General features: G+C 32.0%; 1 protein-coding gene across 1 annotated transcript in view; it reads left to right on the top strand.

Moving 5' to 3' along the window:
- The first annotated feature begins 769 nt into the window (after positions 1-769).
- Positions 770-26,678, top strand: part of LOC110039298 (ABC transporter B family member 25, mitochondrial) — a 95,496-nt gene continuing 69,587 nt past the window's right edge. Inside the window, exons 1-3 of the mRNA XM_020744315.1 lie at positions 770-976; positions 1,051-1,104; positions 15,913-16,194. Of these exons, the coding sequence (XP_020599974.1) occupies positions 770-976; positions 1,051-1,104; positions 15,913-16,194 (543 nt within the window). The remainder of the gene's footprint in view (positions 977-1,050; positions 1,105-15,912; positions 16,195-26,678) is intronic.

The following is a 26,678-nucleotide window of genomic DNA, read 5'->3' on the forward strand; positions in this document are numbered from 1 at the left end:
TAATAAACACATAGAACATATCACTCTTTCAATTATATACATATATATATATATATATATATATATATATTTATTTATTTTTATATTGATGAGTAATATATTTTCAAAAGTTAAATGGCTAGAAGACTACAAAGATTTACAATCAATTAAAAGTATTAATTAAGAAAATAGAATAAAAATTATTAAATTAGATTCAAATGATGTTTTAATATAAACAATAATTTTAAATCTTGCCCCAACCCTTAAAATATTATTGCTACGTGATCAGGGTTGTCAAAACGACTCTTTGTTCGTGAACAACTAGTGTTCGGCTCGTTAAGCAGATGAGTTGAACACGAACACACTTTTTGAGCTCGAAATATAAAAGAGCCGAACAGGAGCTGAGTTTGGGCTCCCTCATATTCCGCCTAATTAGGACAATATTCGTTCAAAAAAATACATATTAATCAAAAGCCCATGGACAGCCCATTTAACTGTTTTGTTTATTCAATTTATAAGAACAGAGCTATTTATAAAATATTTTAATATTTCTTATAAAAAAAGTGTTACTGGAGTGCATGCCCCCACCAGAGTTCTAGATAACAGTGGAGTTCATAATTAAATTTAAACAATAACAATGTTAGTTTACAAATCATATATGGAAATTGGAGATGTAAGTCAGAAACACAAGTAATATATGGATATATGAACGCAACGTACATGGAGTGGGAATAGAAGTGATCTTCCGTCGAACATGTAGAAGGATGAATATCTCGTTCTTAGATAAGATATGATCGGCCGCCCATTTGAGAGCGTGCTGGCTGTTCTTATCGCCGTCGATCGCCACCACCACCAGCTGAGGTGCTGCGCCGGCTTCATCCTGACCACCGGCTTGACGGAGCTGCGACATTTTCCTCTGCATAATGGGGGAGATTGCAGACTCAGAAACCTAAATCTTTTGTGTGGGGCGCAGATCCACCTCCTTTTCATTCTCAACGTCGGCCGTTGAGAGAGTTTGGACCATAATCCAGTCTTCATTCCCCGAAATTAGGGTTCTGTTTGTTTTTTCAGCTTATCAGCTCTGCTCATCCCGTTCTATATCCCCTCAGATACAGATATAGACTGGTTTTGTTCTATTTCAAACCTAAAATAGTGATAAATATTTGGAGATTTTTTTTTTTTGGTCAAATTAAGATAATTTATTTATTAAACCCTAAAAACTAATTTTAGCATGTTTTTTTATAATTAAATTTTATTATGAAAAAATGGGCATTTAAATACATGCCTCTAAGGATTTGCATAAATTCATCTCTTTCACTATGTCCGGATGGCTCACATGTAACATTGGTACATTCCCCATAGTATACAAAAATATGGGTCCTGCAAAATTTATATTCCAAACTTAATTACATTTTTTGCACTAAAAATACTTTTATTAATTACTAATAGCTCCGAATATAATTTATATATTTAGGGTCTGTTTGGGGCAGCTGCAGCTTATTGAATAATCTGGTGATAAGCTGTTTAAAAATAATCTGCAGATAAACTAGGTGCGGTGGCTATTACAAATTTTTTATTTTTTTGGAAATGTCAGACTGCTGCTACAAAGCTATCAATGCACCTAAATAACAGCGTTTTGAAAACGCATAAGTTGCCTAAACACAATTTACCCAAACAGACCATGTGCGTTTTCAAAAAGCCACCGCACCAAATAAGCTGCCCCAATGGGTGTTATATATGTAATGAAAATAAATTTTTTAAAGGAGTGCTTTCGTAAGCCATCACTTGTAAGTTTTTTCAAAATATAAATAATAGAATAATAAAGTCAATGTTTTTCTAAGAATAATAAGAAATACAGGTGACAGGATTGGAATGTTTATTAAATAAAGGGATCTAATTATCTCTTAGGAAAAAAAATAACAGAACTTATCTTTTTGGGAAATTTACATATATACCACATAATTATTATGTATTTACATATGAAACATCTCAATTTTCATATTTATATTTAGGGAAAATTACATATAAAACACTCAATTCTAATGGATTTACATGTGTCACACCCAAAGTTTCATTTTTACACACATAGGCTTTATCTATGGATGAAAAAATGGACTTGACTATCATAGTCAGTGCTAATTTTTATATGATGTTTGTAAGTATGAAAGTTTTAGTGTAAGATAGGTAAATATGAAAGTTTAGAATGCTATGTATTTAAAAGACCCTTATGTTTGTCACACTTAGGTGTCATAAATTTATATATGACAATATATATTCCATCTTTAGAAAGGAAGTAATAGTAACATTTTTAATATGATATCAAAACACGAGTGTTATGTATGTAAAATATGAAGCTTTAGATGTTAGATATGTAAATATTAAAGATTCGCGTGGTATATATGTAAATGCCCTGATCCACTTCCAAATTAATTTCGTCGTTTTCCATTAAAGATTTGTTTGTTTTGAATTGCTTGTATAACGTGAAGTATCGAAATGGAATCATGTTAATTAATCAGGCAAGTAGCCATAACTAGTCAAAAATGGGGGCTAATGATACAACTACGTCAGTATGTTCACACACACCACAATGCTCATTTATTTACATATCTGCCACTTAAATTTGCATAAATTCATCTCTTTCACTATGTCCGGATGGCTCACATGTAACATTGGTACATTCCCCATAGTATACAAAAATATGGGTCCTGCAAAATTTATATTCCAAACTTAATTACATTTTTTGCACTAAAAATACTTTTATTAATTACTAATAGCTCCGAATATAATTTATATATTTAGGGTCTGTTTGGGGCAGCTGCAGCTTATTGAATAATCTGGTGATAAGCTGTTTAAAAATAATCTGCAGATAAACTAGGTGCGGTGGCTATTACAAATTTTTTATTTTTTTGGAAATGTCAGACTGCTGCTACAAAGCTATCAATGCACCTAAATAAGTGCACTGTGAAAACGCTGTTTTCAACGTTTTGAAAACAGCGTTTTGAAAACGCATAAGTTGCCTAAACACAATTTACCCAAACAGACCATGTGCGTTTTCAAAAAGCCACCGCACCAAATAAGCTGCCCCAATGGGTGTTATATATGTAATGAAAATAAATTTTTTAAAGGAGTGCTTTCGTAAGCCATCACTTGTAAGTTTTTTCAAAATATAAATAATAGAATAATAAAGTCAATGTTTTTCTAAGAATAATAAGAAATACAGGTGACAGGATTGGAATGTTTATTAAATAAAGGGATCTAATTATCTCTTAGGAAAAAAAAAAATAAAGGAACTTATCTTTTTGGGAAATTTACATATATACCACATAATTATTATGTATTTACATATCAAACATCTCAATTTTCATATTTATATTCAGGGAAAATTACATATAAAACACTCAATTCTTATGGATTTACATATGTCACACCCAAAGTTTCATTTTTACACACATAGGCTTTATTTATGGATTAGAAGATGGATTTGACTATCAGAAGGTGATAGTCAGTGCTAATTTTTATATGATGTTTGTAAGTATGAAAGTTTTAGTGTAAGATAGGTAAATATGAAAGTTTAGAATGTTATGTATTTAAAAGACCTTTATGTTTGTCACACTTAGGTGTCATAAATTTATATATGACAATATATATTAAAACACTTGAGTGTTACGTATGTAAAATATGAAGCCTTAGATGTTAGATATGTAAATATTAAAGATTCGCGTGGTATATATGTAAATGCCCCGATCCAGTTCCAAATTAATTTCGTCGTTTTCCATCTAAGATTTGTTTGTTTTAAATTGCTTGTATAACGTGGAGTATCGAAATGGAATCATGTTAATTAATCAGGCAAGTAGCCATAACTAGTCAAAAATGGGGGCTAATGTTACAACTACGTCAGTATGTTCACACACACACCACAATTCTTATTTATTTACATATCTGCCACTTAAGTTATTTAATAAGGACTAATGGCTCTTAAGGGCTTGAGATACTTATTATTATTATTTTGTTTATGATGTATTATGACATCTTAAATAAAATATTTGTAAAAGTGCATCATTTTATGTGTTGACCAATGTCAGCATGAGTATATTTTTCATTTGTCACATGTCACTCAGTAAAACAATATTTTCACAAATAGTATTAAATTAATGATTTTAACTGACTTATATATTTTTACACTTGCTTGGGTTTGAATTCCTACTTATCCTTTGACCCATCAATTTTAATTTACATGGTTTGCAATCAAGGTTATCATTATAAATTACTATTGTTTTTGGTATCAAAATGTAGTAAAAGATTCTAATATAATAATTTAATTAAGATGATATATCAATACTACATTATGAATATAATAATACAAGAAATGTTAGAAGTTATGCACCAGTAATTGATTTTATCTCAAAGATAAGGGCTGCCGTGTAAAAGAAATGTATTGTATTTTGAATAGAAGTTGTATGCAATGCTTCAAATTTTCTTGATTCGTTTGAAGTAAAAATGATATCGGTGGTGGCGACAACGACAAGCAGCAATTGGCTGGCGGCGACAATGATGTGCAACGACTTCGCAATTGACTGCAATATATAATACTTTACACAAAGCGGCATATTTATAATTCACCAAAAACCGACAATATGTTTGGCCTAGATTAGTTTGATTGATGTATCGACTCAATAAATGAACTTCGATCATTAGCTCGCAAATGGTGATATAATCGGACTAAGATGGTTCAAACTCAATAAGAAAGCTCGGCTTAACCCATGACTACGTTGGCAGAGCTCTCCACAAGCTAAATCCGTTTAAGAAGTTCAACTCGCTCCATGTCCGAGTTGACCATAAGCTATATCCGCTTAAGAAGATCAACTCACTCCATGGCCGAGTTGACTTATAAACGAGTCACCAACAAAACATAAATATGAAAGGCGTGAGTGTTTGATTTGTAGACACATAAAGAATTGCATGGTGTCTGTCAATTTTCTTTTTTGTTTTATTATTTTAAGAATTTATTATGGATGGATATGTTAAAGCCGATTCCTGTAGCTGGATCATGAGATCTATACACCACAATTGAATATTATCTGCTGGACTCTTTATGAGAGAAAGATTCATAGCAATCCTTTATTTATAAATTGGATATTGAAAGATAAATTAGTTAAGTGCAGAACATATGCAATTTTATATGCATACCAAACAATTCTTATGTCTTCACATATCAAATGCCTATAGTTTAATAACATTTTGTTACCATAAATCTATGCACAAAATTATGTATTTCACACTTAAAGTGTTAATAATGATGATTTTATATATTTGATATTAAGATTTTGAGTGTTATAATTGTAAATATGAATTATTATATATTAGATGGGTAAATGTATAAAATCTCTGTTATGTACATCCAAATGCCCAAAAAATAATAATTTTTTTTTTAATTTACTATTTTGACATTCTTTGAAGAATTGGTATGAATATTTGACATATTGTTCTTTTGGTAGTAATAAAAATAAGTTTTTTTTTTATAATTTAAAAATATATGGAGTTTTATTTAATTTATGGATGGAATCATTATCACAATTACTTGAGAGAATTTGAAAGGAATTAGAAAAAAAAACATGCAGGGAGGCTCCAGTTAGCTGACCAATGGAGCTCCATTGATCGCACAAAAACAAGTGGTGAGACTCCAACTGGCAGGCGAGGGAGCTATGTTGATCGCACGACAACAAATGGGAAGACTTCAATTTTCTGTTTCATTATTTTTTTTGGCTTTTTATGGGTTTAGAAAGGGAAAAAAATTGGCAAAAAATGACCAAAGTCTGAAACAATCACAAAAAATTACAAAATTAGCAACCAAACAGCCCGAGCGAGGCCGATCAATTGTTGTCCCGCGACAGATCGTGATCAACGTTATCGTGCAACCGCATTCTATCGTACGGTCACATTGCTCGATCCTTGCCCACATTACGAGGCTCGATCTCGACTCACCTTCAACCCACACCTCGCCTGTCACTCGCACCCGCCACGCACTCCCACTGTAGGCGCTACGCCTACTTCCTTTAGCCGTCATCAGCCGCCGCTGCAAAAAACTTGAAATTTTCGAAAAATTTTAGAATTTTTTTCAAATTTTTGTGACTTCAAAAATGTTCAAATTAGCATGTGAAACCACGGAAAATTTGAGGGGCAACAGATGCATCATAAAGAATTTCTCATCATTTAGCACAATCCCGATGTATGGCACCAAGCTCGAGGCATTTTTAGCGAGAACGTTCAAGCTCGAATTAAAAATCATCCAACTTAACTTCGATCTCAGCAAACTTACAATCGAAGTAATTAGATTGACGAAATGAAAATAATGATAAAAAAATTTGTCTAATTCGACTCAAATCAAACTAAAATATGGCCATCAAAACCCTTTTGAAAGTTTAGAATGGTTAATTGTAAGATCAAATGAATTTAAAATATGTTAAGCTTGTAGTCAAATCGAGTATTTATGAGATACATACAACGAGCCCATGATCAATTAATTCTGACATTATGAAGGCATTTAAATATGCACAAAACATCAAACGATCGTGAAAATCTCTTTGAGTAATTTTATGAAATGGTATGGGTTCATTTCTTATTTTCAAGAGAGACACTCCTAGTCTCTATAAATAGAGCAGTATCACTTTCATGAAAGGGACCTAATCCTTCAAGAGGAGGACCGAGGAGAATAGATAGAGAAGGGCAAAGGGAAGGAGCCAAACTCTAGTGTGGTTTTGGACTGAAGACCCAGTGAATGCTTCCCGCTCCTAGAACAACTGATCATCGTCAAACCACACTCTGATCATTGTCGACCGCAGTCAGCTACCTCTCAACTCATTGTAATGAAGCCCCTTGCGGAGTCACAACGTATGTTGTGAAGTAACAAAAATATAGTGAAGAGTAATGATCAACATCGTAGAGCATTGAGGTACCGTGGAGAGTTATGACCAATATCGTGGAGTAACGAAGCATCCTACGGAGCATTGCATCATTCTAAACATATGTTGTAACAACATAGTCTAAATATAATACAATGACACACCTAAAAATAATACAATGATGCACTTTGAAGATGGTATAATGAACCCTAAAAATAGTGTAACAATGAACCTCACATATGGTGCAACAACATGCCCTAAAATGGTATAAAGAAGCACTCCAAAGATGGCGTAACAACACGCTCCGCATATGGTGACTTTCCTTGGACTTATGAAATTCTCTCATCTTACCCCTTTACTACAGTCTATGCGACCAACTAGGACCTATGTGATCCAAAATAACTCCCAACTCCAACACTTTAGCCTACAAATTTTATTGCAGCTCACCACTATGACTTATGTAACCAACTACAAATTGTGTGGTCAACAGCTCACGCAGCTTGCAACTTCGATCTCTACAACCTACGTACATTATTTCAGCTCTCCACTACGTCTTAAGTGACCAAATACGACCTACATGGTCCATATCTCATGGAGCTCTCAACTTCAACATATGTGACCTAAGAACGTTATCAAAGCTCACCACTACGACTTATGTGACCCATTACAACCTAAGTAGTCCACAACACAGATAGCTCCAAACTCTTATCTCTATGGCCTACGAACATCATCGTAGCTCCCCACTATGTCCTATGTCTACACGACTCACAACTTCTGTGGCTTCCTACTACAACATTTGTGGCCTACTGACGCTCCTGAAACAATCATCTATGATCAACATGACCAACTTGTATCACGACTTTCAAGTATAACCTTTATGATCAGCTGATGCTACAACTTCTGCCTACAACATCCTTAGTCGCCTACTACAATCATAGCAATCGTCTATGACATTTACAGCCCGTTACACTATCTCAGGGAAGCGTTGTTGCACGGTGTACTAGATGATGTACTTTTTCACCAAGTGTTTCACTGTTATGCAATGTACGCTGAGATTTTGCAATGCATGTCGTGACTCCCTAAGGGATTTCAGTGCAAGGAGCGGAAGTGCTCGATGGTGGTCGATAGCGATTGGTGAGTGGTGATTCATCACTGGACTTTCGATGCAAAACACGAGAGTTCAACTCCTTCTCCGCCAAGCTTTGATCTTTCTCTGGCTTAAGGTCCTGGTCTTCTCTCAAGAGGAGGGCAGAGTTCTATTTATAGAGTTTGTGTGACTCATAAGAAAAAAATATTTATCACTTTGATCAGATGAACCTGTGAGGTTGTCTCAATTAGATGATATTTTGTGGACATTTCAATTTCGAAATGATGTCACAATTGAATGATTTTTGACTTGTTGGATTCGTCTCGTCTAAAGACACTATATTTGACTATAATCTTATCATATTTGGAATCCATTTGACATTTTAATTAGGTACGAAAAGCCTTCAAAAGTGTCTTAACGACATGATTTAGGCTTAATTTGACTCAAATTAGACAAACTTTGGCATCATTGGATCTGTCTCATCAAGCCGGTCAATTTGACGGTGTTTTCTAAAAGCTAATTCGTGTCAGATAATGGAAATTTGTCCATCGTGTGACAAATATATATATATATATATATATATATATATATATATATATATTACGTGTGTAAATCTTTTCTTCTTTCTTTATTTATTATTGTTCTATATTTTTAATACAACAAGTCCTACCACTCAAAAGGGGTTGTTTGCTTCCCCGAATCTTCGTAGTAATGTGCCGTATCTCACAAGTGGCCTTAAACAACTGCGTGCACCTACTTGTGTTCAACTTGAAAAATAAATAACGTGTACAAGTCTCATCTTCCAAATAAAGAATAATTTATTTAATAAATTAGTCTTAAATGCGAGCATGAGACAAAATAAATAAATAAAAATGTGTGTGTTATATATCTTTGATTATTATTTCTCATGATTGAAATATCATGAGTGCTTTTAATCACTTTCCTTATCATCAATAAAATTTATAGTCTAATAATCCATCTATTAGTTATTTTTATTTTAATATCCAGAAAAAAACTCAATTATTTCTTTTTATTAATATCTTAAAATCATTAGTCATAACTAACAACTCCAAATTATTATTGATTGCATTTTCTAAGTTGTAAAAAACTAATAAAATTTAAATAATACAACAGGACAAATAATTGTTAGCAACAACTCCAAATTAATAGGAGACAAAGACGGGATGGAGCCTTGTTATCTTTTTAAAAAAGTGGCCTTGTATGGTGTAATTATTTATTTAATCTATCGCATTTCTTGTCATGACATAAAAATGTTATCTTTATGCTTTTAATAGTATTAAAATTATTATTTTGTATGGCCCAAAGCCCTTAGACCATAACTTGGGTTGCCTTTGAAGATAGTGTTTTGTTTAACATCTCTTTCTCAAGGATCTAATTTAGTAATCACCGATCAATCACTCAATCTGTTGTTGATCCTAAAATTTTTATTAAATCCTCAAATTTTAGTTTTTATTGTAATTTTTTTCTCAGTTCTATAACAATCATCTTGAGAGTCTGTAGGGGATGACTATTTGAACCAACGAGACATCTTAACTTAACTAGATTGATTCGACTAAGTACTTTGACTAAAAAACCTAACCGGATAGCTTGTTGATAATGATACGAGGAAAAATACTTAAACAAACTCTCCCATGAATCTCAAGTCACCCCACATTCAAATTGACTCATCATTGAGATCAACTCTCCTAAGAAGTTGAACTCACCCCGCAAGCTAGTTGGTCTGAAAGAGCATTATCATAAGTGAAATTAATGTAAATGACTACTAACATAAAGTCTTACAATGATAATAATAATTATAATACCCACGTTAAAAGATAGATTACATATCTCATGGGATTCTCGTATTATAAATATTTTATTTATAACATATAAATCCGCCTTTCTAGAAATAAAGATGGCCATTGTAATGCTAGAAGGAAATGGCTCATCCATCTCTAATTCTCCCTCAATTTCTTGGGCTCGAATATATTCTTTTATTCAGGCTCCTTCCATGTTGGTGAGAATTCACAGACAAATCAAAATTCAAAATATCTTATTCTATCACTGATTATTGATGTATACATGATGGAGATAATTACGTAATTAGTAGTTCAACTCATTTTATAAAATGTCAAAATGATACTATAAAATTAAGTAATCAGTAGTTCAAAAAATATTCTTATTCTTACACGGGGTCGATGCGATCTAACAGCTATTTTCTGATTGTGCCTACCTAATGTTGATGACAAAGTGATTGGGCTCCATGATTTTTATTGGAGTGGACTGTCAACCTCTTGCTTGATTATAAGAGTTTAAAATTAAGAGTAGAAGATGATAATGGGGACATTGAACTATGGTTATGTGTGAATAAATTAAACCCAATGCCATTCATAAGAGGCATTGGTTGAAATAATTAGGACTTATGTGGCAGTAGCAAATTTTGACCGAACATGAATCTAGATGTATTTTTACAAGTTATATTCCAAATACAAATTGGAGATCATATGGGCTCTCGATTTAAGCAAGTTTATAGTCATATTCTCCGTCTCGAGAAGATTAACCTAGTGATGTCAAAATTAGTTCAGTATGGGTCCAATAAAGCCTGTAACAGGCCATTTAAACACGATTGGAAGCTTTAGATCGTCGATTGGATTGTTAAATAAACTTCAAATTTGATAGATTTATAGTTAAAGTGAGTGCCTCGATGAGAGGAATTCAATGAGTGTAAGATCGCTTAATTTTAAGGTCATTAAGGAACGTAAATTCTTAAGAAAATGAATTATGATTAGAGAGGATCAACATGAACCATCTGATAAGGTGGTTAGGGAAGATACACACCAAAAGACTAAAATGTTCAATCCCAAAAGGCTATAAATATGCCCCCTCACTTCACTTGAGGGAGAGGGATAAGAAGAGAAAGATAATTAAAATTCCAATGCTTATCTTGGAGAAAAGACGACAAGTAACCATCGACATTCGTAGCCGCTAGATATTGTCGATTAACAGTTTCCATAGTTGCCAATCACCATCCTCTATAGTCACTGACCAAAATTGAGCCCCGCCCCTAATCATCATCTGTCATTGTGAACCACCATTCATCGACGACCTTCGATTGTGGTCGTTGTAATCAGACTACGAATATTGTTGCGTTTTTGAATATTTGTATTTTTTTTAACTGTATAAACACAAGTGTAATTTTCAATGTAAAACTACAATCTCGTTCTTCTTGTCATGAAAAAAGAGTGCACCATTGTACTTATGAGCATGTAGTGGATTACTTCGGTTGGGCTAGGCATCATGGATTTTTCTTTTTCAAAATTTTTTAACGTAAAATCCTTGATGTTCCTTCTCACTTTTTTTCTTTTGTTTGTGTGTGTTTTGTATTTTTATGCAACATTAAGACGTTAAATTATCATATTACCATCATAATTTTTTCGACACACAACAAAGACATTATAATAAAATTATGTTTCTCATTGTTTTCTTTCATTTAATCATATGCAAACAAGTATGTGTAAGTGATTGGAAAAATGATCAAAGTTTAGTACTTATCTTGTAAGCGTCAACTAAAATAATTTTTTGTTGAATTGTCAATATTAAGCCATTAATCACTAAAGGAACCTATATGATAACTGAAAATTAGAGGTCTCAACAAAAAGAATTCAACATTTGCCTTGGAGGTTGGTGACTAAGGACCCGTTTGGGGCGGCCTATGTTGAAGATGATAAACTTTTCTTTTAACTCACGAGCACTATTGTTAATGATTGTTAATCATGCGCATTTTGTCAGGTCAATTACATAAATATAAAAGAAAAAAATTATTATTTTGATAACAAAACGAATAAATCTTGTGTAATAACTTTGTTCTTTATACTAGTTGATACTTATCATTTCATGTGAGAATGAGTGTAGGCAAATAACCATGATCATGTAAACTGTTTTTTTTTTCTTTTCAGAATTTTCTATTTGCATATTTTTTCTCATTTTTTTGAATAACATTGCTCTCATATACATAATGTTTTCCCATTAACTAGTATAAGAGTCTATATAGATTTAGAAGATGCGCGAGAATTGGGAGCAATGATGCAAGCACATGGGATTGTGATGCTTGATTAATTAAATTGAAAAACCTTTTGGAATTAAAAGACGTCGATAAAGAATTATCCACACTAGGGTTATGTCTACCTCTTTTTTTAATTGAAACCAACAGCCATTTACTAGAAGGACTGCAATTTCTTCGACAACCAATCATTTGAAGCTATACAATCATCATTGACAAAAGCGCTTCTTTCAATGAGAATCACAATAAAATAACATACAATAAGCCATCAATGATAAATTGAAAAGATACATCCAATGAGAAAGTATTTCTATCCCAATATGGATAAGGGCACTTGCACAAATTTCAACTAACTAACTTTAATATGATCATAAGTTAATTGACTTTAGTTGATAAGAACTTTGATGAAGAATCACATGTTTTAGTTGGGTTGTTATGACTCTCATTAAAGTTGGTCCGGAACAAGTGCAGTTGTCAACAATTCATATATGTTTGTTAAGACGAAGCTTAACGGGTTCCTGATGAGATCTTCATAAAAGGCATAGAAAGACAAAAAAATATGTGATATTCTTATTTTACTAATCTAAATTTTGATTGAATAAAAAGAAAGAAAATTTACATGCATACCACTTAAACCTTAAGTATTCACAAATCTAACATAGAAGTTTTCACAACAACATATATAATACATTTGTGGCATATGATTATGCATGAAAATGTGTATTATATTTTTAAAAAGTAAGTAATAGTGATATTCTTGATGTAATATTATATTTTTTAGTGTTATACATGCAAATATAAAAGTTTAGCAATTAGATGTAATAAATACATAAGAATTATGTGGTGTGCATGAAAATGCCCCCAAAAAGAAAATGAAGTAAGATGTAATAAATAATATGTTATTCAAATCTCAACACATAATCCAATCAAATTTATGCACTGATTTGTGCATGAGAATAGATTATACATCCAGGAATAATGAATAAAGTTCGAGTCCTATATAGAAATTGTGAATATTTTATGTAAAAATAATCTATGATGCACCATTTCTTGATATGAATAGTACTATAGAGTTATATATTATCTTTGATATATTTTGCATATTTTCATTAAACCATACATTACGAGTTTAGGTTTAATTATTCAACAATAAGTTACATGAATGTTTATGTTATTGATGATAAACTCTTAAATATTATGGAGGTTGAGGATGTGTGAAGTAACATATGCGACACATTTATGTGGAAGCTTCGGTGTGAACAATAAAGAGTACATCTATGGCTTAAAAAAGAGCTTAAGCGTGATTAGGCATATTGTTAAAGAAAATTGCATCTTAATCTTCTATACCATACTAGTAAGATTATTAAGAGTGTTATGATGATAACACATGAAAATACATGTAGTGTTGTGCATATGATGTTAAACATTATAATAGTGAGATAAGCATTAAATCTCCTATCAATTATTTTGTTGGTGCAATGCAAGACAAAGTTTGTCTAAAATGGAAGCTTCCAAAGGGTAAATATGCATTAGAATGTCATGTTATATAAAAGATTGTGGTTCAACGGTAAACCATAATAATGATGGAGATAAATAAAATCATAGTTAGTATTAACAAACCTACATGCTAAAAACCCTTGACCAACATCTATAGATGTTTGAGAGGGGATGCCATATACATATAAATCTTTTACGTGAGAAAAATTCATGACAAAATTTTTCTCAGTAGCTTTGTGAAAATCCTTTAAACTTTGTTACGTTCTTATTATTACGTTCTTATTATTACTTTTTTTCTTTTAGCATAATTTTTACATTCTTTTGTGTACATTAGAAATGTTGTTCCATAAATCCCGAGAAGATCCAAAAAATTGCATGAAGAGAATAGCAAAGAATCGAACAATTTAGCTTCACTCTAGTCGACTAAACTCAGGGCCGACCGAGTGTTAGTTCGAAAACCCTTGACCAACATCTATAGATGTTTGAGAGGGGATGCCATATACATATAAATCTTTTACGTGAGAAAAATTCATGACAAAATTTTTCTCAGTAGCTTTGTGAAAATTGTTTAAACTTTGTTACGTTCTTATTATTACTTTTTTTCTTTTAGCATAATTCTTACATTCTTTTGTGTACATTAGAAATGTTGTTCCATAAATTCCGAGAAGATCCAAAAAATTGCATGAAGAGAGTAGCAAAGAATCGAACAATTTAGCGTCACTCTAGTCGACTAAACTCAGAGCCGACCGAGTGTTAGTTCGACAGAACCAAGCAGCGCCATACACCTATACCAATAACGACTAAACTAACATAAACGATATTCACAATGACACCTAACAAGGACTTCTTCTGTATAAATTCGTCAACCAAATATATGTTGCTCAGCATTTTACAGTAATGTGCATTTTGCCTGATGGAATAATCCTCATATAGAACAATGAGTCTTCACAATGGATCTCTTCGAAAAAAGGTGACAAAAAATAATTTAGTTGGTTGAATGACTTTTTGGCTGACCGAACGAATGTCACATGATCAAGCCAAACAGTTACAAATATGCCTATGAAGGTTATAGACATGGAACGATAACAACAACAGGTTCCAAGGTCTAAATATTCTCAATTCTATTATAAATATGTAAATGTGTAATAACTTATAAATCATTATAAAGTTCCTATTAAAAGAGGAACAATCATGTAATTTATTAGACCCATTCTATAACTTATAAATAAATGGATTATTTTCTATAGAAGGGAGTGTTGGAAATATTTTGAGAAAATTAATTCTATTTGTGATTTTTTCTTCTTTCTTCTCTTTCCCATTGTTCCTCTTATCCGACCAATGCTCTATTCCTTGGGCGTGCCCGAAAGAAAATGTTTGTTGGATGAGAGGAACATTTTGATTAGGGAGTAAATGAGTCGAGTCGAGCTCAAATCACCCCAGCTCAAGCACGAGATTTATTAATTAATACATTTAATTTTAAGCAAAGCTTATGAGTTCAAAACTACAAATTAAGAGGTGTTTGCGATAAATTTTCATTTTTTTTGTTTTTTGTTTTTGAAAATAAAAAAATCAGAAAAAAGTGATTGCTTATCTGTTTTTTGTTTTATTTCCGTTTTCGAAGAATACTTATGTTTTTAAAATACTCAAAACAGAAAAAAATTATATTTTTGCGTGTTTGTAAAACATTGAAACCAACGAGTCCTGCCGCCTGCCTCCTTCCGCCTTCCTCCTGCCATCTACCTATTTGTGCTTGCCGTCGTCGACTACCACCCACCCAGCCCACCGCTTGCCAGTTGCCGATCCGTGCTCGTCGGCCGCCTCCCGCCGCCAGCTACCCTTCGCCCATCGCCGCCTGCAGCCCTCGATCGCCTGCCTTGCCCACATGCTCACATATAATGATTCGTGTTGAGTGGAGCTAGGAAGAAATCATATACGCAATGAGCGGCTGATCTTAATATTGGAGCGCATGCTAAACCAGTGATTTTATGAAAAGTATAATTTCTTCTTAAAAAAATATAAAAAATAACAAAAAAAATATATTATATATTTTTTATTTCTAGAAAAATATAAATCATATTAGTATCAAATACATTTTTTTTTTAATAAAAAAAATAGACTTAAAAAAGAGAAACATAAAGTGATCCATAAATTGTTATGAAGGGAAAAAGGGGCATTTACATACATACCTTCTAATTCCCATATAATTACATGTTGAATATCTATAATTTTTTTACGTTTACTCCACAAAAATCTTATAGATGAAAAATATCTCTATTTTAACTTAAAAAAAAGATATGTATTAGAATAATTAAATCTTTCATGCATAATTAAAGTGGCACAATTATAAAATAATTAAAGTTTAAGAGTTATGTAAATCTTTTTTATTCAAGTGCGGGCTTCTCCACGCCGGAAGAGTGCAACTGTCGCCGTCCCGGTTCGACAGCTCCGTCGTTACGGCATCTGCTGTAGTGGCGAAACTGGACAGGGAGGCCCGATCGGAGTGGGATCGGAGTGGGGAAAGGGTGTTCAAGATTGGAGGCGGTTCATTCGTTGGCAGGCTTCCGTTTCGTAATTGTTACAACATCGAGCCATTAGGAGGCCGAGGATTGAGAAGGTGGGACGGTTCTCTGTTAGGTTCCTCTCCAGAAAGAATTAGGTCATCAAGCGAACTGGTATTGCCACCTCACGATCAATGTTGGTTTATTTGATTATATTCTGGCGAACTTCTTATGCAAGAATGTGTCGTCTTTGGCGGGGAGATTCTGCTGCTTTTTTGATTATATTGCTGCTAGTTTATTATGCTGATGAAGGTGGCTATGTTTTGCCCATTGCATGATTATCTCGGTATTTTGTTTCAGACAAAATGGTTGCATTAAAACGACAACGTTTATCAGAAGCGAAATAAAATACGAGCAATTGCCATTAACCAAGCACCTAATTCTATAGCTGTTATCAGGTCGATTAGAGAAGCCCACGAAATGAAACAGATTAATGCATCTAAACTTTGAAAGCGGAAAAAAAACAAAATTTTTGGAACGGCGAATGGGGCTCTTATGAGGATTTACACGATTTTTTCCTGTGTTTTACATTCTTTCTGCTTGTGCTAATGGTCTGCCATTGCTATTTAACATATATATTCGTTCTTAACTCCTTGTATTAAAAATAGAAAATTTTTTTCGTGGCATTTACATACATAACATCCAATTGCTATGTTTCTTACCTATCTAGCACCTAAACTTCAATTTTTTCATTTATACAACCAAATATTTCATATAAATTTAAAAATAACACTATTTTAACTTTTTAAAACTGAAGTACACTTTTTGATGCATAAGGTGGCATATATATAAAAATTGAAGTTTAGTTGTTAGATATGTAACTTCATAAGACTCAAGTGGTATGCATATAAATCTACCATTTTTTTTGGCATTGATTTCAAGAAACCTGCATGGCAGACTTTGTAAGTTCATTAATACAAGTATTTCTTCCAAGTTGCTCTACTCAGTGCTATATATTCATTTGGAAAGCTAATGTTTCCATATAATAATAAATGTTTGATCACTGATTCACAACAAACTGCGAGCAATAGAGTATTTTAATGTGAAAATTTCAACCAGGGGGAAAAATTCTGTGGTTTTCCACTATCATGATAATTATGAATCTTGTCAATAATGATGTTAACTTAGAGCTATCAGCATTCCTTGGGTAATTGATTGTGCAAAATTCCATTGAAACACTTTATCAAATTGCTGTAGAATAAATGATCTGAAATAGCATAGAAAGAGCTGAAATTGTGCAAAATCCCCCCGGTAAATGATTGTGGTGGTTCATTCATCTGACACATTAATTTGCATTGGGAAAAGAATGGTCCACTAACACATTAACCATAAATGATATACAAACACGAGGGTCATGACACTTACTTTTCTTGAACCTAAACAAAATAATGTTACATTACTTTTGTTGTCCTAGTTGTTTAATTCAAAGGAATATACGAGAAGTTTTTCTCATGATTTGAAATTAAATTGATGATATATCCAATATTTTTTGCTTGTTGAAGTTTTAATATTTCAATTTTAATTCGAATATTGCCGATGGAGATGATTCTCATATCACATTGGTGAGATAAAAAAGAATGTTGCTAGGAATCCTTAGTTGCAATCTGATTGTCAATCGAACATTATATGGTGGGATATCAAGATTTTGGTTGCTGAACCATTGGGTCGAAATCCAAATCAGAGCCGAATAAGGATGATCGACTAGCAAATAAACTAAATGATTTATAAACATAAAGGCCATGCAAATTACTTTTCTTGAACCTAAACAAAATAATGTCGCATCACTTAGAAGCCCCACTTTGAATCAGTATCATAAAAGGGATTGTTATCATGGCCGTTCTATTCATAGAAATCTACAAGGAGCTTTTCTCATGATTTCAAATTAAATCAAGGAATTATCCAATATATCTTACTTGTTGAAGTTTAGTATATCAATTTTACTTGAATATTGTCGATGGAGATGATTCTCTTGACGAGATAAACAATAATGTTGCTGGGAATCCTTAGGTGCAATATGATTGTCAATCGGACATTATATGGCGGGTGATTGAGATTTTGGATGTTGAATCATTGTGTCGAAATGCAAATCACAACAGGATAACAATGATCCACTAGTAAAAAAATCATAAATGATTTACAAACATGAGGGCCATGACAATTACTTTTCTTGAACCGATATAAAATAATGTCAAATCACTTAGAAACCCCAAGCTTGAATCATATCATGAAGGGGATTGTTATCCTGGTCATTTAATTCAAAGAATTCTACAAGAAGCTTTTCTCATGATTTGAAATTAAATCGAGGAAATATCCAATAGTTATTATTTTTTGAAGTTTTGATATTTCAATTTTACTCTAAATATTATCGATGGAATGATTCTTGTATCACATTGGTGAGATAAAAAAAAATATGTTGCTAGGAATCCTTATGTGCAATTTGATTGTCAATCGAACATTATATGGTGGGAGATCAAGATTTTGGATGTTGAACCATTGGGGTTCAAATCCAAATCACAACAAGGATGAGCTTTTAATTTTAAAACTTTTAGGGATACACTTGTATTTGAATTTAAAATCAGATCAGGATTGATTAAATTGGAATTCATCTAGTTCGCTATGTTTACCTATGATCCTCCCTTTTTGTGAATTTTATTTAGGGCTGAATGAGATTTTATCCTTCATGTATTTGTTTATTTATAGGCTTGTATTTCCTTAAAAATCAATCTGAAAGTGCTTCAGGAATTTTTTTGCCTTCTCTTATTCTTACTGCGGGAAGCTCAATTTCACATTCTCCTTTTGGAACTTCAGCAAAACAACAATTATAATATCTAATACTGTAGCAGCGGGAAGCTCTATGCTCTTACAGTTATGGTTGCTTTATTTTGCATTGCTACTGCTATTTATACCAATCAAAAGATATAGGAACAGAAGCTCCAACATGGATTACACCCTGAGGTAAGCTTTCTATGAAATGCAATATTTGGCTGTAATTTGAGAGGAGTTATCTTCAATAAGATTAACCAGTAAGGTGGCTTTATTTTATTAATAGATAACTATGGTTTCTCCAAAGGGACTTCTTAAAACGTTTTGGAATCCGTTCTTCACTCTTGTTGTGGAATTATTCTGTAATGTTGAGAGGTTGATTATGAATCATGTTGGTATTAGAATATCATTCATCGGTGTATGATACAAACAAAGACGGCATAAATATAATAGAGCTATTTCTTTCTTTAGAGACTTATTATAAGTGAAGAAAGAGTAATGAAGAAAAAGTGTAAGAATGCTAATCAATTGTTGATTGCAAGTTTACATAAAATCTAGTTAAACAAGTAGCTAGACTAAGCAGATGGTCGCTATGATTGATTGAATGGGGATGCAAACAATCATCATTGCTACTAGTAAGGCAAGTTGTATTCTTCTTTCCACACTAGATTCAAACATTGTTGGAGATGATAAATATGAGGTTGTTGTCAGAATTTTAGGAGTTGATTAAGATAGAATCGATTTATTTATTTGTGGTAATAAATAATTTATATTTTATGATACTAGAATTGGTAATAGTTTGTTCTTTTATTTTTTGCTTTTAGAAAGAGGGATCATGGTTTGATTCTATGTTAATTGTTTTGCACTGATGCTTCTCTCTAATATTCTTGTGTTAGTTTATAACATAAATCAGTCAATGAATAATTAATCTCGATGCCCTAAAACCATTTATTATCAGAGCTGCCATGCTCATCCCTTCATTCTTTTCACTTGTGGGATCCTCAGTTTCTCTAAGCCGTTGAGCCCTTCGCCCTAGTAGAGTTGTTATGGCTGCATTCCTCCCTGTCATCTTGCATCCACGCAACTCTTGCCTTGTCTGAACCATCTACGAGTTGGATATCTTGACCACAATTCATTTCTTGAGCTTAAAGAATCTATTGCAGTCACTTCTACTGATCACTTTGTTTTCTCCTAAAATGTTGCAGCAAGCTCGATTTCAATTGCTCTCGTTCTAACGTTGAAGTTTTGGTGGAAGTTTCTCGCAATTGCCTTTCAAAATCGAAAATCCAAAGTATCTAACTCTTCGCTGGGTCCATTGGAAGTAGGGAACCTGGGAAGTCATTTTTGTTTCAGTTTTGGCCATTTTAAAGGGTTTATGGGCTCACATAATTCGCCATAATATCCCTCGTTACTACAATTTGAAATACACCAGTGGGGTAGATTAACCATAGTATCACATATTTCATCATGCAAACCTTTTCCTTACACATCACAACCATTAAGCTCAACGGACAAAACTGCCATGAATGGTCTTAGCTGTAAAGGTAGCGATCTATGAAAGGGGAAGAATTGGACATTTGATGAGTCATTTGAAAAATGGTAGTCTGAGAACTCCTTTATCATCACATGGTTTGTCTACTCAATCAAACCAATCATTAGAAAGCCACAATTATTTTACCCCATTGCCTGATATGTCTGTGATGCGATACTTGACCTTTACTTAAACCTTGAAGAATCTCTCAAATATTCCAGTTAAAAAGCCCAACTTTGATAATCCAAACAAGATGATTGTGATGTCACCATCTTTTATGTTGAATTAATGATAATATGAGAAGCGCTTGATCAGCACTGTGATAATGTTTGGGAAAACTTTAATGACAATGCACGACACAAGAAAAGTGAAGAAAGTGATAGGTTCTATGTTTCTATTTGGCCTCAGTCAAAATTTGGATGAATTCCGAGGTTGAATTCTTGGAAGAAAACCCTTTCCTTCCATTCAGGATGCTTTACTAAAGTAAGATGTGAAAGAATGTGGAGGAATGTTATGCTATATAGCAAGGGAAGCGTCTCCATTTCTAAAACTATAATATTGTCCACTGTATCCAAGGGTATTGACTTCTAGAGCAACAAGTGAAAAAATAATGGTGAGAACACTGCAAAAAGCCTAAACAAACAAAAAATTTTTGTTGTAAACTACCTGTAGCATCAAATAGAGATTCTTAAGTGACTTTTATTAACATGGAGACAACCCTTTTCACCAAGGAACAATTAGAATACCTCTATATTTTTTTTTGACCTCCTAAACTACTTATAATTTTCATTCTTCATTTTGGCTCAAAAGGATAATTCTCCAACAGCTGTATGTATAGGTTTTGGTTTGAATACCATTCCACCATGGTTCATTCAATCAGGCACAATTGATCATATGGCTGATTCTTTTAGACTGTTCTTCTATAGTTCCTGTGCCAGAAATTCAATTTCAAACTTGCTGACAGTTTCTTTTGATTATTGCCAGGATATGAAAAGTCAAACTCATTATTTTGCTAACTCTTCATGTTTTTCTTCATTTTACCTACTTCTTGCATCGTAAGTCCATTAGTAAGTTCACCTCTTATCATCACTGTCATGCTAATTTCTATTCTTCTCATTGTTAGTTTTGAAATTGAGTTCGGGGAGGATGATTTCTAGTGTAAAAAAGTAGGCATGAATTTACTATTTTGAATGTAAATTTGTCTTGCACGTATCATATTAGAATACTTGCTTAATCTTAGGCTTTAATGGAAGCAATATTTTACTGTGGATTTATAGGTAGGCCATATCGGTTTTTAATATTTAAAATACTTGTTTCCAAATTTATTTCAGAATAAAAAATATATTTTTTCTATATGAAGTGTGCAAACATGCCAAATATGATCGTGCGCCTTTCTTCAACATTACAAATACACTCAGTTTACCATGATTCATTGTGACATTTGAGTAACTAGTCAAACATCTGCTCTCTTTAATAAAGAAATGGATCATTACTTCAATTAATGATCACACTAGATACAGTTTCATTTATCTGTTGAAAGAAAAATCTTATGTGGAAAATGTTTTATGAGAATTTTGCACGGTACAGATACAATGTCACAAAAAAGTTCAAATTTTAAGAAGTAATAATAGCCCTGAGTACTTCAAAAATTATTTTAGTGAATTATTTCTTGGATAGAGAATTGAATTGTTCACTAAAGTTATATTAATGCCCCAAAATAAAAATGCAGTGATTGAGGGAAAAATAAACATCTATTGGAAGTTTCTAGGGCTTGAGTATGCAGTTCTTACTGCCATATATTTTTTAAATAGGACCCTCAATAAAATCATAAATTTTAAAAGACCTTTTGATGTGTTTTATAAAATTTGCTTTTCAAATTGGTTTTCGTCCAAATTAAAGATATTTGGTTGCATTACTGTTGTTCTCATCTACTTTACCTCTCATGGAAAACTTGAACCTCAGGCAAAAAAATGTGTATGTGGTAGGCTCTGTACCAGAAATGTTATAAATGCTTTGATCTAATTAAAAAAAAAAATGTTACTAAGAATATTACTTCTTTCAGACTTCGTTCATATTTCACATCCCATTATAGAGAAGGGGGATTCTATCCAAGATTTGCGTGACATCTTTCAACCAAAAGAGATTCAATTTTTATTATTAAATGTGAAAATTTTAATTTTTTTGATAAATGAAAGCAATGGATCATGTGTATTAGATATTGACAATTCATATTTTCTCATTGTCCCGTCTTACAATGATTATGACCTTATAAATGTGAATAAGAGAATTACATTGCTAAAACTATTTGATAGTCTATTTGATATGGAGTACAAATCAATAGAATGAGCCTCTCAAACCCTTGACAACCCTTGCACTACTTTGAATCCACTTACTCACAGGTAATGTCTCTACCAAACATTCTTCTTCCAAGCATTGTGTTACCTAACCCCAAAATGGAGCTAAATAATTATTCTGATCTTTCCTCTGTATTTTGACAAGAAGCACAGTATTGCATCAAATATCTTTTTTCACAATATATAACTTATGAATATCTCTCATATATAACTTATGAATATCTCTCACGTTCTTTTCACGCTTTTAACTCGCACACGTGTTTGGAGGTTCTAACAATGTGCAACATGCTCCTTGAATTGAAGGAGGCTATTTCTAAAGAGGTGAATGCTCTTGAGAAATATAATTCATGGGAACTAGTAAATCTGCCGTGAGGGAAAACAATTGTATGGTGCAGATGAGTATTCACTATTAGATAAAAGGTCGATGGAATCATAAAACGATATAAAGCTAGATTGGTCGCAAAATGTTTTACTAAAAAATATGGAATTAACTATTTAGAGAAGTTTGTTCAAGTTGTGAAGTTAAACATAACACCTCCATTATCGGATCACAAGTCTGAGATGCGAAAATGGAGGGTTATGTTAGGTAATTGATAACTAGCGTAAAATTTTTGTCAAAAAACTATGACATGAATACTTTAAATCATTGTGTCAATATTAAGACGTCCCCTAAAAGTGACACGTTAAATGACCTAAACATAATGAAAAGCCTGTAAGGGGCGTTGCACCGACCCACTTCTATAATGTTAAATAAGTAAGACTTCCAATATTATAGATGAATGTAGATAAAGAAGTTAATTTATGAAAACAAGATTATGATAATAACTTGGAATATAGATACTCTTAGAGATAAATTAATATAATTAGTAAATATTAGAGTTCAAAAGAATTTAAATATCTTATGCATTCAAGAAACTAAACTAGTTGGAGATAAAAACTAAGAAGATTGATAACTTAGGTTTTAAACTTTGATATTCAAATAAAAATTTTATTAGAAATGCTGTAGATGTAATTATAAATACAAATTTAAAAGACAATATTGTAAAATATAATAGAATTGAAAATATAATTATAGCTCTAAAGATTGTTCTTGATACTAGGATTCTTAATGTTATAAGTACTTATACTTCCTAAATAGGTTTGTATATTTGTTTAAATGAAAAGTTTTAGAATGACCTAGAAGAATTAATATAAATGAATCCTCTTGAAGAAAGATTTTTTTTGAAGGAGATTTAAATGCATATCTTGGGAGAGTGGTATGAGATTTTATAAGTATTTATAATGATTATGATGTTGGAGTTGCTAATGAAGTAGTCATATTGGATTTTACTTTAGCTTATGATATTATTATTATTATTATTTCTTTATTTAGGAAAATAGATAAACATATTATCACCTATATGAATATATCTAATAAAATACAAATTGATTATTTTCTTATGAGAAAGTAAGATTATCGAGATTGTAAAGTAAGGTCATTTCAAGTAAAGTTTGAGCACCTATCATCGATTATTGGTTTTAGATTTTAAAATAAAGAGTTGGAAGGTAGAAAATTCAATAAAATATTATCATATATTTAGATGAGGACACTTAAAAGACACAATTAAAACTTCTTTTATTAATAAACTTCAAGATTTTAAGATTTATGATGCTCATGAAGAAGCTAATACTATCTGGGATAAAATGAAGAGTACTATTAAACAAGTTGCAAAAGATTTATTTGGAGAATTAAACAAAAGACTCATATGAATAAAAATAATTGGTGGTGGTGGAGTAATAATGTTCAAGAAACGATAAAAAAATAAAGGATTTGGTTATAAAAATTGGTTTAAATGTAAAAGCTTGGAAAAATGAGAGAAGTATAAGGATACCCATAAGGAGTTTAAGAGACAATTTCTGAGATTAAGAATTATGTTTGTAGTGATATTTATAATAAATTAGATACTAGAATGGGTGAAAAATATATGTATAAATCAGCAAAACAATTACATAAGAATAATAAAAATTTAGTTAAAATAAAATGTATTAAGGATGAAGATCAAATAATATTTTTCTTAGATGATAATATTCAACACGGGTGAGTGAGATATTTTGATAATTTTTTGTAATGAAGATTGTAAAACTATGATTGACTGTAGTGATCTTACTATTGTAAATAATAACAAAATTTTTTATTTCTACCATTGGATTAGTAAAACATAAATTGATGAGGCTTTAATAAAAAATGAAATTTGAAAATGCATTAAGGTTTGAGCTAATAGAAATATGAAAATGTTTAGGGGATTTGAAATTTTTTTTGGCTTATTAAATTTAAATATTATTTTAAGAACTTTAAAATGCTTGATGAGCAGAGAATGAGTATATTGGTTTCTATTTTTAAGAATAAAGGGGTGCACTAGACTACCAAATCATATAAAGAAATTATTATCTCACAACAAAGTACATACTTGACCATTTTAAAGAAAAAAATGAGTGGTTGTAGACCAATAGGCATTCTAGTTTATCCAAATACTAAATTTAGAGATGAAAATGAACATTTAGTGAATATAACGCAGTATAAAGTACCTGTAGGAAAGCTTGTTGACTTATTTTATGCACAACTATATATTGCTTTTGATGTAAGGCTTGTGAGTCAATTTTACACATTCATTATATGAAAACATTTCGAAGCTTTGTATTGGATTTTTTGATATTTGAAAAGTACTCCAAGCAAATATTTATTCTTTAAAAAGTCTTAACATCGAAATGTTGATGCATATATGAATAAAGATTGGACCAGATCTATCAGTGATCAAAGATCTACATCAAGATATTATAGGTATGTTGAAAAAAAAAAAACAGAATTTAGCAGCAAGAAACCGCCTTGAAATAGAATACCGAGCTTTGGCCAATGAAGTGTGTGAGATGTCCAAGAAATTGAAAATGGCAGGAAGCATGGTAATGAAATTATATCGTGACAATAAAGCATCGATCACTATTGAATAATATCCTATACGACATGGTCAAACAAAGCATGTAGAGATTGTCTACTTTTATAAAATAGAAGATTGATTGTGGTGCTATTTGCATTCTCTTTGATTCTGCTAGATAATAGGTAGATATTCTTACCATAAGCCTCATTTTGAATTCCTTGTGATTTATGAGCTAGTTGGATATGGCTAATATGCATGACCTACCTTTGGGAGTGTTGGAATTATAGAAGTTAATTAAATATAGTTGATTTTTGGTTATAAATCAATTATATTTGCTGTTACTAAATTTTATATGTATTATTATTATTATATTTTTGGTAGGAGAGGTCATGGCTTGATTCCCTATTCTGTGCTCTATAATTATGATCCTCTCTCTACTTGGTGTGTGTGTGTGTGTCTATATATATATATGTTTTATCCTTGCATATGGTTTTTATCGAAGTCTAGCAATGAATAAGTTTTTCCGATCCCATAAAACCACATATATGGTTACTGCAAATAAAGGGAGGATGCAGCTATTTAAAATACAAGCTAAATTGGAGATTTCTACTTTTGTTGAGATAGTTGATGCTACGAAGCTCAACTCATGGATTGATCTGTTTTATATGTATTTCTCCTTGCATGTGTATAAGATCCATGATAAGGGTGCTTGTGTGTGGGCGTGAAGGTAGCTTCATTTAAATATGATCATAGATGTGGTTACTCCATGAATCCAAAGATTTTTTGGTTTTGCTTCATATTAGACATGTTGCACATGTCTATTCTTTCTTTCATTTAAAAAGAGTTCGTCTTTAAATCATGGAAACAAAGGTAAGACTATTAGCTTCTATATGTATTGGTAGGTGGTGTCTAGTAAGGGGATATTTTTGTCTAGGAGTGATTATGTGAGGTGTAAATGTGCATATGTGGGTTTCTGCGCGTTTGTGCGCCTAGCACAAGTACACACATATGGGTTTTCGTATTTGAATCCACACATGT

Source organism: Phalaenopsis equestris, unplaced genomic scaffold (genome assembly GCF_001263595.1).
Source record: "Phalaenopsis equestris unplaced genomic scaffold, ASM126359v1 Scaffold000002, whole genome shotgun sequence".
Lineage (NCBI taxonomy): Eukaryota > Viridiplantae > Streptophyta > Magnoliopsida > Asparagales > Orchidaceae > Phalaenopsis > Phalaenopsis equestris.